General features: G+C 46.6%; 1 protein-coding gene across 1 annotated transcript in view; it reads left to right on the top strand.

Annotated features, from left to right (window-relative positions):
• COQ3 (coenzyme Q3, methyltransferase) overlaps nucleotides 1-17,939 on the top strand; it is a 74,078-nt gene extending 56,139 nt beyond the window's left edge. Inside the window, exons 5-7 of the mRNA XM_063917024.1 lie at nucleotides 1,643-1,885; nucleotides 2,404-2,563; nucleotides 17,008-17,939. Coding sequence (XP_063773094.1) covers nucleotides 1,643-1,885; nucleotides 2,404-2,563; nucleotides 17,008-17,195 — 591 coding nt within the window. The 3' untranslated portion in view covers nucleotides 17,196-17,939. The remainder of the gene's footprint in view (nucleotides 1-1,642; nucleotides 1,886-2,403; nucleotides 2,564-17,007) is intronic.
• Nucleotides 17,940-18,564: the final 625 nt, after the last annotated feature.

Here is an 18,564-nt window from a genome sequence, read left to right as displayed (position 1 = left end):
ACCCTGACGCACCTGATTTGAGGATCTTTACAATCACTAAACCTATTCACTCTTGCATGGAAGGGTGTGCATGTGTGTTCTTATCGCCTGAATAGGTTTCTACCTGATGCTCCTGCCTAAATTGCTGTGGAAATAACTAATTTGACTGAGTCAGTGGGCGGGATTATATGGAGAAGCCCCGATGCATCCTGGGAGGCCAGAAAGCTCGTGACTGTTTGGTGCCATTTCCGCTGTCGCTCCAGCATATCCCAATGTTATCCTGTGGATACCTGTGGACATAGGAGAAATCACGTTATCAACGGTAAGTTCTTACCATAATGTCTATTTTTCTAAATGCAGGTGTTTTGTAGATGAAGCAGCTTTGCTGCACATCCATTAAGCAAAACCTATACAGCTTTATATGGCCTTTGTATATTACATAATATCCAAATAGACTTTCTTGGTAACATCTATGCTGTTTGTGGCCTATTAGGATTAGTTGCATTTTAGCTGACAATACATCATGCTTCTTATATAAATGAAAGTTTTACTTGCACAGTGGGCCAAAATTCTTTTTGTATTTTTAAATGAACCACTCTTGATTTTGCTAGCTTTTTGTAAAACCTTTTTAACCTTGCCTGGCTATGTTGCATGTGATGTGACCCGAGATAAGCAAACGTTACATGGTCAGTTTGCATCACATGCGACACGCTGCCCGCTTTGTGCCCTAGCTTGTAGATTAGGAGATCACTTGTGCAGATGGATCTCCTCTGGCTTCCCGGCAGTGATGCGGTGGTCTCTGACTGCAGATATCACTGCCGGAATCGTGCCCCAGAATGCTGTGCGGCTGGCATCTGGGAGCGCATATGCTGGAAGTCACTATTTGGCAGAGATCAGCTGCAGCGGGGAAATTGATCATCTGTCGTCGTCCCCTGGCATGCTCTGCATGTGTGTGTGTGTGTGTGTGTGTGGGGAAATATGCACCTTTGGGTGGGGGATCAATCACTGGAGGATCAACCACTAGTTGGGGTGGGGGAGAGATAAAATAAAGCTAAAATATGTTGGAGGGGCTCAAAATACTACTTCGACGACTAGGACTACGTTACAAAAAAGGGGTCTGTAGTGTATGTGGGGTGGGGTGGGGTTTGGTATATAAACGCGTCTTTTTTTTTTTTTTTTTTTTTTTTTAGTACTATTAAGGGGGTGTATTATTAGGATTTCAGACCACTGTGGCATATATTGGCAATGGGTGGGTGGAAATTTATTTTATAGTGGTTTAGCCTTGTAAATGATTGCCCCTTTAAAAAAACATCCAAGTTCTGCCAGCATCCCTTACGGCTGCCGAACTCGAACTCCATTATATACCGGCCTCTGTTTGTTTTCTAAAAGAAAAAGACAAGTGGCAATTGCAGTGCACCATATTACATAGTTTCAGCCAAATATATATGGAAGTATAAGTGAACACAATCGTCAAATGAGATCCAGAAAGTCAGGATTTAAAAGCCAGCTTAAAAGTTAAAGAGCTAGTCTATTGTCTCCAACAAAAATACATGAAAACTTGTTTTGACCGCCGCACATGCCCCTTTGTATTTAGTAATTGGTGTTTCTATAATCCTTTTTATTTTGTCCCCCCCCCCCCCCACTTTTCCGATTGTTGCTTTAGCCAATTGGCAGGCTTGGTGCTGCAGTAACAGGAATCGATCCTCTAGAAGATAACATTAGGACAGCAGAATTGCATAAATCATGTGATCCTGTCCTAGACAGCCGCATCCAGTACAAGCCCTGCTCACTAGAAGAGCTGTCGGAGCACAGTATGGAAATGTTCAATGCAGTTGTGGCTTCTGAAGTAGTGGAACATGTGAATGACCTTGAGTCTTTTATTCAGAGCTGCTTCCATATACTAAAGGTAGGGAAAGAATGATGACTGAGCACTTGTTTCTGTATTACCAATGGTTTTTGGCCTGTGCACCATGTTCATTCATGGGACGGCTCTCTAATGATGTACTGATTTTAATTTTATAGTCAGAACATTAATTTTCTAACTGCGTTAAAAAATGTTCCCTTCCTTTCCACCCGCACTCTTAAATGTAATTTTTTTTTTCTCATTTACACATCCGTATCTTGCAATCCAGCCCTGAGCAATTATCAAATTTGCATGGTACTCTGCACCTCTCCACTAAATACAAGGCAATGTGCTGTATGTGATGCTTGTTTGTAAAATAATTGTTTTAAATAAGAAATTATTTTGATTATTTCACTTCATAGTCATAAAACATATAGTTCTCCTACAACAAATTTCAAGTTCGTTTCCATTTTACATTTATTTTATGTCAAGTGCTCATATAAAAAAAGATTTTGTGTTTTAGAAGAAGAATTAGTTCATAAAGTGTAATAATAATTATGTGTTTGTCTCATTTCTGGAAGCCAGGTGGTTCACTTTTTATTACAACAATCAGTAAAACCAAGTTATCCTACATTTTCGGAATAGTGGTAGCAGAGAAGATTATGTCCCTTGTCCCGGAAGGCACTCATGACTGGGACAAGTTTATCTCACCTGAAGAGCTTGAGAGACTACTGGAATCAAGCAAGTATTTCCCGAGATAGAAGTAATGGTAACAATGGATCTGAAGGAATGACTAGGCCTGCAGTACATTAGTGATTAGAACATTTTTTTTCTTCCTTCATTATTCCCTTTTGATTTTTTTTCTTATCTGTAAATACTAGTGTTTTTTTGCTTTCACTGCAACTTGGTGTTGCAGATGTTGGAAGGGTTATTTAATTAATAATGAGACGTAAACGGCAAGTTCTGTAACCTATAGCAATCACTATATATGTTTTCATTAGTGTTATATGATCCATACTTATTCAAGTAAGTTATTGATTGCTCATATGCTGTTTTAGTACATACTCGTTTTTTTGGGTTGTTGTTTTGTTAATATGAAATATCCACTATTATCCACTTATATCCAATACAGGTTGAGTATCCCTTATCCAAAATGCTTGGGACCAGGGGTATTTTGGATATCGGATTTTTCCGTATTTTGGAATAATTGCATACCATAATGAGATATCATGGCGAGGGGCCTAAGTCTAAGCACAGAATGCATTTATGTTACATATACACCTTATACACACACCCTGAAGTAAATTTTAGCCAATATTTTTTATAACTTTGTGCATTAAACAAAGTTTGTCTACATTCACACAATTTATTTATGTTTCATATACACCTTATACACACAGCCTGAAGGTCATTTAATACAATATTTTTAATAACGTTGTGTATTAAACAAAGATTGTGTACATTGAGCCATCAGAAAACAAAGTTTTCACTATCTCACTCAAAAAAGTCTGTATTTCTGAATATTCCGTATTTCGGAATATTTGGATATGGGATACTCAACCTGTATTACCACCTAAGAGGGCCATTCCATTAAGAGATAAGTTTGCATTTTCACTTTGTGCAATATTTTTTCATACAAAAATAAAACTGGTGTGCAAAAAAGCTATTCAATTCCAAAACATGGGAGAAATTACAGTGAGAAATATTGAAAATTAGCAGTTGCCGCTAGCCTTACTGATTTATCTGTTGCCACCCGACATTCAAACTTCCCACCCCTGTACACAGCTGGATATACCAAAGCTGCAGGAACCTTCTTGGGTGGCACCTTGTCATTGACGGCCACGCACACTATACGTTATCACTGTGTGTCACAGTGATTATATGTTTTCAGTCTTTGAAGAGAAGTATAAGATAAATATGCATAATTGTCCTATTTTTGCTCAAGACACTTGCCTGGTGTGGTCATTTCAATTGAGACCAAGCCAACTTGGGTTTTTCTTGACACTGTCGCTTTTCATGCAAAAGTGTCATAAATTACTGCTGGAAGGTTCAGCAGACCCGGGTGGTCCCCCAGTTCCCTTCTCTACCCAATCTGCCAACTGGGCTACAAATGGCTAGTCATTTTAGGATTGCCCACTTGCCACTGAAGAAAGCTACGGCTTCCCTCCCCTCCCCCTCCCCCCCTTCAACTACAGTCACTGCTGGGGGCAGCTGCAATTGGTGATCCTGATGGTATTGCTCCCACCCCAAGCTTGACTGTACTGCAGCAGCCCTACCACCCCTTCTCCCAGTCAGCAGTGATGGATCGCCCAATCCCTAACTAAGTTTTAGGTAGTAACGGAAAAAAAAACCTTGAGATTTATGCAAATTATATACATACATATAATTTAGGCAACTTACATTACCGGAAAGTATATTTCTTATCCTGGAGCACTGTGAATTATTATTATCCTTTATATAGTGCCACAAGGGATCTGCAGTGCCCAGTTACAGAGTACATAAATAAGCAAAACAACAAAACAGTGACTTAGATTTCAATACAATATAGGACAAGTACAGGTTATATAAACAAAGTTACATCAGCAGACAAGACTGAAATAAGTATTAGGATGGCAGTAAACAAAGGCATTCGGTGCTGTCGAAGGGAGTATGGAGTAGGAGATGGTTCAAATAAGAGAAGGAAAGGCACATAAGGGGAGAGAGCCCTGCTTGTGAGAGCTTACATTCTGAAGGGGAGGGGGAGACAGACACAGGTGACACATATGGGGTAGACGGTGAGACTGTAACAGAGGATTAGGATAAGAGTTGGCTGGGTTCGGTGAAGAAGTGGGTCTTTAGAGCATGTGTAGAGTCTGATAGGGAAAGGTAGAGAATTCCAGAGATAGGGAGCAGCACATAAAAATCTTGGAGGTGGAAGTACTCAGTTGGCAGGAGAGGCGGTGTGCATTAGCAAGGACAGATGGAAGTGTAAAGGGAGATAAGGTCAGAGATGTAAATGGGAGAAGAGTCGTGAGGCCTTTGTAAGAAAGTGTGAGAAACTTGAATTGGATTTTGTAAGGGAACAGGAGCCAGTGAAGGGATTGTAGGAGAGGGGAGGTGGACGTAGTGCGTTTGGTGAGGAAGATGAGCCGGCTGTAGCACTGAGGATAGATTGGAGTGGAGAGAGGTAATTGTCAGGGAGGCCAGTTAGGAGGAGATTACAGTAATCCAGTCTGGAAATAATCAGTGAGTGGATAATGGTCTTGGTGGCAACCTGGGTGAGAAAGGGTCTGATCCTGGAAATATATTTGACATGGAAACAGCAGGTTTGTGAGAGGTACTGAATGTGTGGTTTAAAGGAGAGGGAGGAGTCAAGGATTACCCCAAGACGACGGCCCTTGGGCTAGAGGAGATAGTAGTGCCATCAATAGATAATGAAATTGTTGGAGGTGAGGTAGTGCGGGAGGGTGGGAAGATGATCAGCTCGGTCTTGGACATCTTGGGCGGTATGATATATCACGCCCAATCTCCTTTCAAAAAGTGATCCCAGGTTTAGCTGTGTAAAGGGTTGGGCGCCCTCGCTACCCCAGGGGCTGAAATTATTATACCACGCCCATCAGCAGAAACAGAACAGGTGTGGAAAGGGGTGATAGAATTGAATACAGCCCCTTGAGTTTAAGAAAGCGCTGGGACATCCCAGTCAGAGATACGAGTGAGGAGAGCGTGGGAGAGGTCAGGGGAGGAAAGGTAGATTTGAGTATCATCAGCATATAAATGATATTGTAAGTCAAAATATAATTTTCTCTAACGTCCTAAGTGGATGCTGGGGACTCCGTAAGGACCATGGGGAATAGCGGCTCCGCAGGAGACTGGGCACAAAAGTAAAGCTTTAGAACTACCTGGTGTGCACTGGCTCCTCCCCCTATGACCCTCCTCCAAGCCTCAGTTAGATTTTTGTGCCCGAACGAGAAGGGTGCACACTAGGTGGCTCTCCTGAGCTGCTTAGTGAAAAGTTTAGTTTTAGGTTTTTTATTTTCAGTGAGACCTGCTGGCAACAGGCTCACTGCATCGAGGGACTAAGGGGAGAAGAAGCGAACTCACCTGCGTGCAGAGTGGATTGGGCTTCTTAGGCTACTGGACATTAGCTCCAGAGGGACGATCACAGGCCCAGCCATGGATGGGTCCCAGAGCCGCGCCGCCGGCCCCCTTACAGAGCCAGAAGACAGAAGAGGTCCGGAAAATCGGCGGCAGAAGACGTCCTGTCTTCAACAAGGTAGCGCACAGCACTGCAGCTGTGCGCCATTTCTCTCAGCACACTTCACACTCCGGTCACTGAGGGTGCAGGGCGCTGGGGGGGGGGGGGGCGCCCTGAGACGCAATAAAAACACCTTGGATTGCAAAAAATGCATCACATATAGCTCCTGGGCTATATGGATGAATTTAACCCCTGCCAGAATACATAGAAAAACGGGAGATAAGGCCGCCGATAAGGGGGCGGAGCCTATCTCCTCAGCACACTGGCGCCATTTTCCCTCACAGCTCCGTTGGAGGGAAGCTCCCTGGCTCTCCCCTGCAGTCACTACACTACAGAAAGGGTTAAAAAAGAGAAGGGGGGCACTAATTACGTGCAGTATTAAAGATACAGCAGCTATAAGGGGAAAAACACTTATATAAGGTTATCCCTGTGTATATATATATATATATATATATATATATATATATATATATATATATATAGCGCTCTGGTGTGTGCTGGCAAACTCTCCCTCTGTCTCCCCAAAGGGCTAGTGGGGTCCTGTCCTCTATCAGAGCATTCCCTGTGTGTGTGCTGTATGTCGGTACGTTTGTGTCGACATGTATGAGGAGAAAAATGATGTGGAGACGGAGCAGATTGCCTGTAATAGTGATGTCACCCCCTAGGGGGTCGACACCTGAGTGGATGAACTGTTGGAAGGAATTACGTAACAGTGTCAGCTCTGTATAAAAGACAGTGGTTGACATGAGACAGCCGGCTACTCAGCTTGTGCCTGTCCAGACGTCTCATAGGCCGTCAGGGGCTCTAAAGCGCCCGTTACCTCAGATGGCAGATATAGACGCCGACACGGATACTGACTCCAGTGTCGACGGTGAAGAGACAAATGTGACTTCCAGTAGGGCCACACGTTACATGATTGAGGCAATGAAAAATGTTTTACACATTTCTGATAATACGAGTACCACCAAAAAGGGGTATTATGTTCGGTGAGGAAAAACTACCTGTAGTTTTCCTGAATCTGAGAAATTAAATGAGGTGTGTGATGATGCGTGGTTTTCCCCCGATAACAACTGATAATTTCTAAAATGTTATTGGCATTATATCCTTTCCCGACAGAGGTTAGGGTGCGTTGGGAAACACCCCCTAGGGTGGATAAAGCGCTCACACGCTTGTAAGAACAAGGGCTCTACCCTCTCCTGAGATGGCCGCCCTTAAGGATCCTGCTGATAGAAAGCAGGAGGGCATCTTAAAAGGTATTTACACACATACTGGTGTTATACTGCGACCAGCAATCGCCTCAGCCTGGATGTGCAGTGCTGGGTTGGCGTGGTCGGATTCCCTGACTGAAAATATTGATACCCTAGATAGGGACAGTATATTATTGCCTATAGAGCATTTAAAAGATGCATTTCTATATATGCGTGATGCACAGCGGAATATTTGCCGACTGGCATCAAGTCTAAGTGCGTTGTCCATTTCTACCAGTAGAGGGTTATGGACACGACAGTGGTCAGGTGATGCGGATTCCAAACGGCATTTGGAAGTATTGCCTTATTAAGGGGAGGAGTTATTTGGGGTCGGTCTTTCAGACCTGGTGGCCACGGCAACAGCTGGGAAATCCACGTTTGTACCCCAGGTCGCCTCTCAACATGAGAAGACGCCGTATTATCAGGCGCAGTCTTTTCGTGGGCAAGCGGGCAAAAGGTTCCTCATTTCTGCCCCGTGACAGAGGGAGAGGAAAAAGGCTGCAGAAATCAGCCAGTTCCCAGGAACAGAAACCCTCTCCCGCCTCTGCCAAGCCCTCAGTATGACGCTGGGGCTTTACAAGCAGAATCGGGCACGGTGGTGGCCCGTCTCAATGAATTTCAGCGCGCAGTGGGCTCACTCGCAAGTAGACCCCTGGATCCTTCAGGTGATATCTCAGGGGTACAAATTGGAATTCGAGACGTCTCCCCCTCGCCGTTTCCTAAAGTCGGCTTTACAGATGTCTCCTTCTGACAGGGAGACAGTTTTGGAAGCCATTCACAAGCTGTATTCCCAGCAGGTGATAATCAAGGTACCCCTCCTGCAACAGGGAACGGGGTATTATTCCACACTGTTGTGGTACCGAAGCCGGACGGCTCGGTGAGACCGATTCTAAATCTAAAATCTTTGAACACTTGCATACAGAGGTTCAAATTCAAGATTGAGTCACTCAGAGCAGTGATTGCGAACCTGGAAGAAGGGGACTACATGATGTCTCGGTACATCAAGGATGCTTACCTTCATGTCCCAATTTACCCTTCTCACCAAGGGTACCTCAGGTTTATGGTACAGAACTGTCACTATCAGTTTCAGACGCTGCCGTATGGATGGTCCACGGCACCCCGGGTCTTTACCAAGGTAATGGCCGAAATGATGATACTCCTTCAAAGGAAGGGAATTTTAGTTATCCCTTACTTGGACGATTCCCTGATAAGGGTAAGATCCAGGGAACAGTTGGAGGTCGGTGTAGCACTATCTCAGGTAGTGTTGCGGCAGCACGATTGGATTCTCAATATTCCAAAATCGCAGCTGATTCTGACGACTCGTCTTCTGTTCTTAGGGATGATCCTGGACACAGTTCAGAAAAAGGTGTTTCTCCCGGAGGAGAAAGTCAGGGAGTTATCCGAGCTAGTCGGGAACCTCCTATAACCGAGCCAAGTCTCAGTACATCAATGAGATGGTTCTGGAAAAAATGGTGGCTTCCTATGAAGCAATCCCATGCGGCAGATTCCACGCAAGAACTTTCCAGTGGGACCTGCTGGACAAATGGTCTGGTTCGCATCTTCAGATGCATCAGCGGATAACCCTGTCACCAAGCACAAGGGTGTCTCTCCTGTGGTGGTTGCAGAGTGCTCATTTTCTAGAGGGCCGCACATTCAGGACTGGGTCCTGGTGACCACGGATGCCAGCCTGCGAGGCTGGGGAGCAGTCACACAGGGAAGGAATTTCCAGAGCTTATGGTCAAGCCTGGAGACATCACTTCACATAAATATCCTGAAGCTAAGGGCCATTTACAATGCTCTAAGCTCAGCAAGACCTCTGCTTCAAGGTCACCCGGAGTTGATCCATTCGGACAACATCACGGCAGTCACCCACGTAAACAGACAGGGTGACACAAGAAGCAGAAGGGCAATGGCAGAAGCTGCAAGGATTCTTCGCTGGGCGGAAAATCATGTGATAGCACCGTCGGCAGTATTCATTCCGGGAGTGGACAACTGGGAAGCAGACTTCCTCAGCAGACACGACCTCCACCCGGGAGAGTGGGGACTTCACCCAGAAGTCTTCCACATGTTTATAAAACTCGACAAGTATTGCGCCAGGTCAAGGGACCCTCAGGCAATAGCTGTAGACGCTCTGGTAACACAGTGGGTGTACCAGTCAGTGTATGTGTTCCCTCCTCTGCCTCTCATAACCAAGGTACTGAGAATTATAAGATGGAGAGGAGTAAGCACTATATTCGTGGCTCCGGATTGGCTAAGAAGGACTTGGTAACCGGAACTTCAAGAGATGCTCACGGAGGATCCGTGGCCTCTACCTCTAAGAAGGGACCTGCTCCAGCAAGGACCCTGTCTGTTCCAAGATTTACTGTGGCTCCGTTTAACGGCAGGCTGGTTGAACGCCGGTTCCTGAAGGAAAAAGGCATTCCGGATGAAGTCATCCCTATCCTGATCAAAGCCAGGAAAGATATAACCGCAAAACATTATCACCGCATTTGGCGAAAATATGTTGCGTGGTGCGAGGCCAGTAAGGCCCCGACGGAGGAATTTTCAACTAGGTCGATTCCTACATTTCCTGCAAACAGGAGTGTCTATGGGCCTGAAATGGGGGTCCATTAAGGTTCAAATTTCGGCCCTGTCAATTTTCTTCCAAAAAGAACTAGCTTCAGTCCCTGAAGTTCAGACGTTTGTGAAAGGGGTACTGTATATACAGCCTCCTTTTGTGCCTCCAGTGGCACCTTGGGATCTAAATGTAGTTTTTGGGTTCCAAAAGTCACATTGGTTTGAACCACTTAAATATGTGGAGTTAAAATATCTCACATGGAAAGTGGTCATGCTGTTGGCCCTGGCCTGGGCCAGGTGCGTGTCAGAATTGGCGGCTTTATCCTGTAAAAGCCCTCATCTGATTTTCCATTCGGACAGGGCGGAATTGAGGACTTGTCCTCAGTTTCTCCCTAAGGTGGTTTTCAGCGTTTCACCTGAATCAACCTATTGTGGTGCCTGCGGCTACTAGGGACTTGGAGGACTCCAAGTTGCTAGACGTTGTCAGAGCCCTGGAAATATAGGTTTCCAGGACGGCTGGAGTCAGAAAATCTGACTCGTTGTTTATTCTGTATGCACCCAACAAGCTGGGTGCTCCTGCTTCTAAGCAGACTATTGCTCGTTGGATTTGTAGTACAATTCAGCTTGCACATTCTGTGGCAGGCCTGCCACAGCCAAAATCTGTAAAAGCCCATTCCACAAGGAAGGTGGGCTCATCTTGGGCGGCTGCCCGAGGGGTCTCGGCTTTACAACTTTGCCGAGCAGCTACTTGGTCAGGAGCAAATACGTTTGTAAAATTCTACAAATTTGATACCCTGGCTGAGGAGGACCGGGAGTTCTCTCATTTGGTGCTGCAGAGTCATCCGCACTCTCCCGCCCGTTTGGGAGCTTTGGTATAATCCCCATGGTCCTTACGGAGTCCCCAGCATCCACTTAGGACGTTAGAGAAAATAAGAATTTACTTACCGATAATTCTATTTCTCGTAGTCCGTAGTGGATGCTGGGCGCCCATCCCAAGTGCGGATTGTCTGCAATACTGGTACATAGTTATTATTACCAAAAAATCGGGTTATTGCTGTAGTGAGCCATCTTTTCTAGAGGCTCCTCTGTTATCATGCTGTTAACTGGGTTTAGATCACAAGTTATATGGTGTGATTGGTGTGGCTGGTATGAGTCTTACCCGGGATTCAAAATCCTTCCTTATTGTGTACGCTCGTCCGGGCACAGTATCCTAACTGAGGCTTGGAGGAGGGTCATAGGGGGAGGAGCCAGTGCACACCAGGTAGTTCTAAAGCTTTACTTTTGTGCCCAGTCTCCTGCGGAGCCGCTATTCCCCATGGTCCTTACGGAGTCCCCAGCATCCACTACGGACTACGAGAAATAGAATTATCGGTAAGTAAATTCTTTTCTCTGACGTCCTAGTGGATGCTGGGGACTCCGTCAGGACCATGGGGAATAGCGGCTCCGCAGGAGACAGGGCACAAAATTTAAAAGTTTGACCACTAGGTGGTGTGTACTGGCTCCTCCCCCTATGACCCTCCTCCAAGCCTCAGTTAGGTTTTTGTGCCCGTCCGAGCAGGGTGCAATCTAGGTGGCTCTCATAAAGAGCTGCTTAGAGTAAAAGTTTTGATAGTTTTATTATTTTCAGTGAGTCCTGCTGGCAACAGGCTCACTGCAACGAGGGACCTAGGGGAGAAGAAGTGAACTCACCTGCGTGCAGGATGGATTTGCTTCTTAGGCTACTGGACACTAGCTCCAGAGGGACGATCACAGGTACAGCCTGGATGGGTTACCGGAGCCGCGCCGCCGACCCCCTTGCAGATGCCGAAGTAAGAAGAGGTCCAGAAACCGGCGGCTGAAGGCTTTTCAGTCTTCATGAGGTAGCGCACAGCACTGCAGCTGTGCGCCATTGCGCTCAGGCACACTTCACACCGGCGGTCACTGAGGGTGCAGGGCGCTGGGGGGGGGCGCCCTGGGCAGCAATGTTAATACCTTTCTGGCTAAAAAGAATACATCACATATAGTCCATGAGGCTATATGGATGTATTTCACCCCTGCCAGGTCTCAGAAAAACCGGGAGAAGAGCCCGCCGGAATAGGGGGCGGGGCCTATCTCCTCAGCACACAGCGCCATTTTCCTACACAGCTCCGCTGCTAGGAAGGCTCCCAGGCTCTCCCCTGCACTGCACTACAGAAACAGGGTAAAAAACAGAGAGGGGGGGCATTTTTTGGCGATATTATATATATTTAAGCAGCTATAAGGAAACAACACTTATATAAGGTTGTTCCTATATAATTATAGCGCTTTGGTGTGTGCTGGCAAACTCTCCCTCTGTCTCCCCAAAGGGCTAGTGGGGTCCTGTCTTCTATCAGAGCATTCCCTGTGTGTCTGCTGTGTGTCGGTACGCGTGTGTCGACATGTATGAGGACGATGTTGGTGTGGAGGCGGAGCAATTGCCGGTAATGGTGATGTCACCCCCTAGGGAGTCGACACCGGAATGGATGGCTTTGTTTATGGAATTACGTGATAATGTCAGCACGCTGCAAAAGTCGGTTGACGACATGAGACGACCGGCAAACCAGTTAGTACCTGTACAGGCGTCTCAAACACCGTCAGGGGCTGTAAAACGCCCTTTGCCTCAGTCGGTCGACACAGACCCAGACACGGACACCGAATCTAGTGTCGACGGTGAAGAAACGAACGTATTTTCCAGTAGGGCCACACGTTATATGATCGCGGCAATGAAGGAGGCTTTGCATATCTCTGATACTGCAAGTACCACAAAAAGGGGTATTATGTGGGGTCTGAAAAAACTACCTGTAGTTTTTCCTGAATCAGAGGAATTGAATGACGTGTGTGATGAAGCGTGGGTTACCCCTGATAAAAAACTGCTAATTTCAAAGAAGTTATTGGCGTTATACCCTTTCCCGCCAGAGGTTAGGGCGCGCTGGGAAACACCCCCTAGGGTGGACAAGGCGCTCACACGTTTATCCAAACAAGTGGCGTTACCGTCTCCTGATACGGCCGCCCTCAAGGATCCAGCTGATAGGAGGCTGGAAAATACTCTAAAAAGTATATACACACATACTGGTGTTATACTGCGACCAGCAATCGCCTCAGCCTGGATGTGCAGTGCTGGGGTGGCTTGGTCGGATTCCCTGACTGAAAATATTGATACCCTGGATAGGGACAGTATTTTATTGACTATAGAGCAATTAAAGGATGCATTCCTTTATATGCGAGATGCACAGAGGGATATCTGCACTCTGGCATCAAGAGTAAGTGCGATGTCCATATCTGCCAGAAGAAGTCTATGGACACGACAGTGGTCAGGCGATGCGGATTCCAAACGGCATATGGAAGTATTGCCGTATAAAGGGGAGGAATTATTTGGGGTCGGTCTATCGGATTTGGTAGCCACGGCAACAGCCGGGAAGTCCACCTTTTTACCTCAAGTCCCCTCCCAGCAGAAAAAGACGCAGTCTTTTCAGCCGCATTCCTTTCGTTCCTATAAGAACAAGCGAGCAAAAGGACATTCATATTTGCCCCGAGGCAAAGAAAAGGGTAAGAGACTGCAGCAAGCAGCCCCTTCCCAGGAGCAGAAGTCCTCCCCGGCTTCTGCAAAGGCCTCAGCATGACGCTGGGACCTTACAAGCAGACTCAGGGGCGGTGGGAGGTCGCCTCAAGAATTTCAGCGCACAGTGGGCTCACTCGCAGGTGGACCCCTGGATCCTGCAGGTAGTATCTCAGGGTTACAGGTTGGAATTCGAGAAGTCTCCCTCTCGCCGGTTCCTAAAATCTGCTTTGCCAACGTCTCCCTCAGACAGGGCGACGGTATTGGAAGCCATTCACAAGCTGTATTCTCAGCAGGTGATAATCAAGGTACCCCTTCTACAACAGGGAAAGGGGTATTACTCCACGCTATTTGTGGTACCGAAGCCGGACGGCTCGGTAAGACCTATTCTAAATCTGAAATCTCTGAACCTGTACATACAAAAATTCAAGTTCAAGATGGAGTCACTCAGAGCAGTGATAGCGAATCTGGAAGAAGGGGATTTTATGGTGTCCTTGGACATCAAGGATGCTTACCTTCATGTCCCAATTTGCCCTTCACACCAAGGGTACCTCAGGTTCGTGGTACAAAACTGTCATTATCAGTTTCAGACGCTGCCGTTTGGATTGTCCACGGCACCCAGGGTCTTTACCAAGGTAATGGCCGAAATGATGATCCTTCTTCGAAGAGAAGGCGTATTAATTATCCCTTACTTGGACGATCTGATAAGGGCAAGATCCAGAGAACTGCTGTAGGTCGGAGTAGCACTAACTCAAGTAGTGCTCCAACAGCACGGGTGGATTCTGAATTTTCCAAAATCCCAACTGATCCCGACGACACGTCTGCTGTTCCTAGGGATGATTCTGGACACTGTTCAGAAAAAGGTATTTCTTCCGGAGGAGAAAGCCAGGGAGTTATCCGAACTCGTCAGGAACCTCCTAAAACCAGGGACAGTGTCTGTGCATCAATGCACAAGAGTCCTGGGAAAAATGGTGGCTTCTTACGAAGCGATTCCATTCGGCAGATTCCATGCACGAAATGGTGGTTGCAGAGTGCTCATCTGTTAGAGGGCCGCAGATTCGGCATACAGAACTAGGTCCTAGTGACCACGGATGCCAGCCTGAGAGGCTGGGGAGCGGTCACACAAGGAAGAAACTTCCAGGGCGTGTGGTCAAGCCTGGAAACGTCTCTTCACATAAATATACTGGAACTAAGAGCAATCTACAATGCTCTAAGCCTGGCAAAACCTCTGCTTCAGGGTCAGCCGGTGTTGATCCAGTCGGACAACATCACGGCAGTCGCCCACGTAAACAGACAGGGCGGCACAAGAAGCAGGAGGGCAATGGCAGAAGCTGCAAGGATTCTTCGCTGGGCGGAAAATCATGTGATAGCACTGTCAGCAGTGTTCATCCCGGGAGTGGACAACTGGGAAGCAGACTTCCTCAGCAGACACGATCTTCACCCGGGAGAGTGGGGACTTCATCCAGAAGTCTTCCACATGATTGTAGTCCATTGGGAAAGACCAATGGTGGACATGATGGCGTCCCGCCTCAACAAAAAACTGGACAGGTATTGCGCCAGGTCAAGAGACCCTCAGGCAATAGCTGTGGACGCTCTGGTAACACCATGGGTGTACCAGTCAGTGTATGTGTTCCCTCCTCTGCCTCTCATACCCAAGGTACTGAGAATTATACGGCAAAGGGGAGTAAGAACGATACTAGTGGCTCCGGACTGGCCAAGAAGGACTTGGTACCCGGAACTTCAGGAGATGCTCACGGAAGATCCGTGGCATCTACCTCTAAGAAGGGATCTGCTTCAGCAGAGACCGTGTCTATTCCAAGACTTACCGCGGCTGCGTTTGACGGCATGGCGGTTGAACGCCGGATCCTAAGGGAAAAAGGCATTCCGGAAGAGGTCATCCCTACCCTGGTCAAAGCCAGGAAGGAGGTGACTGCACAACATTATCACCGCATTTGGAGAAAATATGTTGCATGGTGTGAGGCCAGGAAGGCCCCGACAGAGGAATTTCAACTGGGTCGATTCCTACATTTCCTGCAAACAGGATTATCTATGGGCCTCAAATTAGGGTCCATTAAGGTTCAAATTTCGGCCCTGTCGATTTTCTTCCAGAAAGAATTGGCTTCATACTGGCCCTGGCTTCAGCCAGGAGAGTGTCGGAATTGGCGGCTTTATCGTATAAAAGCCCATATCTGATTTTCCATTCGGACAGGGCAGAATTGAGGACGCGTCCTCATTTTCTGCCTAAGGTGGTATCAGCGTTTCACCTGAACCAGCCTATTGTGGTGCCTGCGGCTACTAGCGATTTGGAGGATTCCAAGTTGCTGGACGTTGTCAGAGCATTGAAAATATATATATTTCAAGGACGGCTGGAGTCAGAAAATCTGACTCGCTGTTTATACTGTATGCACCCAACAAGCTGGGTGCTCCTGCTTCTAAGCAGACGATTGCTCGTTGGATTTGTAGCACAATTCAACTGGCACATTCTGTGGCAGGCCTGCCACAGCCTAAATCTGTCAATGCCCACTCCACAAGGAAGGTGGGCTCATCTTGGGCGGCTGCCCGAGGGGTCTCGGCATTGCAACTCTGCCGAGCAGCTACGTGGTCAGGGGAGAACACGTTTGTAAAATTCTGCAAATTTGATACCCTGGCTAAGGAGGACCTGGAGTTCTCTCATTCGGTGCTGCAGAGTCATCCGCACTCTCCCGCCCGTTTGGGAGCTTTGGTATAATCCCCATGGTCCTGACAGAGTCCCCAGCATCCACTAGGACGTCAGAGAAAATAAGAATTTACTCACCGGTAATTCTATTTCTCGTAGTCCGTAGTGGATGCTGGGCGCCCATCCCAAGTGCGGATTGTCTGCAATACTTGTACATAGTTATTGTTACAAAAAAATCGGGTTGTTTATTGTTGTGAGCCATCTTTTCAGAGGCTCCTACGTTATCATACTGTTAACTGGGTTCAGATCACAAGTTGTACGGTGTGATTGGTGTGGCTGGTATGAGTCTTACCCGGGATTCAAAATCCTTCCTTATTGTGTACGCTCGTCCGGGCACAGTATCCTAACTGAGGCTTGGAGGAGGGTCATAGGGGGAGGAGCCAGTACACACCACCTAGTGGTCAAACTTTTAAATTTTGTGCCCTGTCTCCTGCGGAGCCGCTATTCCCCATGGTCCTGACGGAGTCCCCAGCATCCTCTACGGACTACGAGAAATAGAATTACCGGTGAGTAAATTCTTATTCTTATTGATTCACAAAACACAAGCCGCCACATCACTTCCATATCCACAAGGTGCAGTGCTTGAGCAACCCTCATATTACCTGACTTTTAAAAAGGAGGCGGATCCCCTCCAGAATAAAGCTCACCACCTTAGACTCTGCTGGTATTTTAGCTGTACCCTCTCCCTTGGTGGCTTACTGGGTTTTGTTACAGCAGTTACTGAATGTAATATTATGGTAAGCCTGTCGGCCCCTTGCTGCAGTGTTCCGACATTATATACAGTAGCTTTCACAGACTGGGGTCTGGGTAGTTGAGGTTTGCAGTATTAAAAATGACTGAGAATGCCACTGTTAATGGTTTGTTTTTTGTTCTGTACAGATGGTTTTGTGGTTGATACACTGAGAGGAATGCTGTACAACCCTTTCATGGGATCCTGGAGCTGGTGTGATGATACAAGCATTAACTATGCCATGCATGCAGTGAAGGTGATTGCCCAAGAGCAGTCCTCAGACATTGAATTTGATAAAGAACAGGAGCAGCACAAGGCTGCTGAAGCTTCTGTGTAAAAGGATATAGGGGGTCATTCAGAACTGATCGCTAGGCAGCGATTTTTGCAGCCCTGCGATCAAATAGTCGCTGCCTACAGTGGGAGTGTATTTTTGCTGTGCAAGTATGTGAACTCATGTGTAGCAGAGCTGCTCAAACTGATTTTGTGCAGTCTCTGCACAGCCCGGGAATTACTCAGCCGCTGCGATCACATCAGCCTGTTCGGGACCGGATTTGATGTCAGACACCCTCCCTGAAAACGCTTGGACACACCTGCGTTTTTCCAGACACTCCCTGAAAACGGTCAGTTGCCACCCACTAACGCCCTCTTCCTGTCAATCTCCTTGTGAACACCCATGCGAATGGATCCTGCACACAAAACTCTTCGCTGACCGGCGATCCCCTTTGCAGCCGTTCATCGCCCCTGCGCATTGCGGTGCATACGCATGAGCAGTTCAGATCTGACCGCCCACTGTGCAAAAACGTACAGCAGCGATCAGATCTGAATGACCCCCTTAGTCACAGGCTTTTTAAGCAGATACTTCCCTCTCTGTGGACTGACATGTTGCTTTCACCAAAACAAAGAGTTACTAATACTTTGCAAATAGTAGTAAGTAATGCCATTTTCAGAGGAAGGATGTGTCTTTTTGCATAACCCGTGTGGACCTTTGTTTTACACATATTGTTACTTGAGGATTATATGCTATTTTTGTTGGAAAACTACATACTGTGTGTGTATACTGATAAAATTTTATCAAAACAAATTATGCCATCAGGCAAGTGTGTTGAATGGTGAAACTGACCATGATTTCATTTGTGTAATTTATTTACATAATCTGCATAAATCATCATTAGATCTTAAAGGGTTAGACAGTCATATATTTCAGAAACTGAATCAGTATTATTTACTACCAAGGAAATTACGAGGTGATAGCAGTCCAACAGAGGCAGGCTTTGGATTATTTAGTACAGGTCCGTTACGGAAAGTGAGTCATTTATTACCCTGGCTAACCGAGGCCCTCATTCATCTGTTTCCTGATATGCAAAGTACCAATGTTCAGTACTTTGTGCATGAAGACCCGTTCTGCAATTTAGGAAGTAGACTGGCATCAGACTGTCAGTGATTGACAGTCTGATGACGTTTTGGGGGTGAGGAGGGGGCAGCAACGGCCTCAGTTTGTGAAAATGGAGGCGTGTCACCACAGTTTTAGAGGGAGGTAAGAGGCCAGGGATCCTCGTAGTTGGACAGCGATTTCCTGGCCAGACATTACCCTAGTTGGATGGAAATTTCTTGACCTAAGCAGCATCAATAGTATCTCTGTCCACATCTGAATTAGCCCTATATGTGTTAGTAAATGACGGTCCATGAGTATTAAACCCTTACTCCCT

This window comes from Pseudophryne corroboree, chromosome 4 (genome assembly GCF_028390025.1).
Source record: "Pseudophryne corroboree isolate aPseCor3 chromosome 4, aPseCor3.hap2, whole genome shotgun sequence".
NCBI lineage: Eukaryota > Metazoa > Chordata > Amphibia > Anura > Myobatrachidae > Pseudophryne > Pseudophryne corroboree.
The sequence above is the reverse complement of the archived record's forward strand: the minus strand, read 5'-3'. Positions and strand labels throughout refer to the sequence as shown.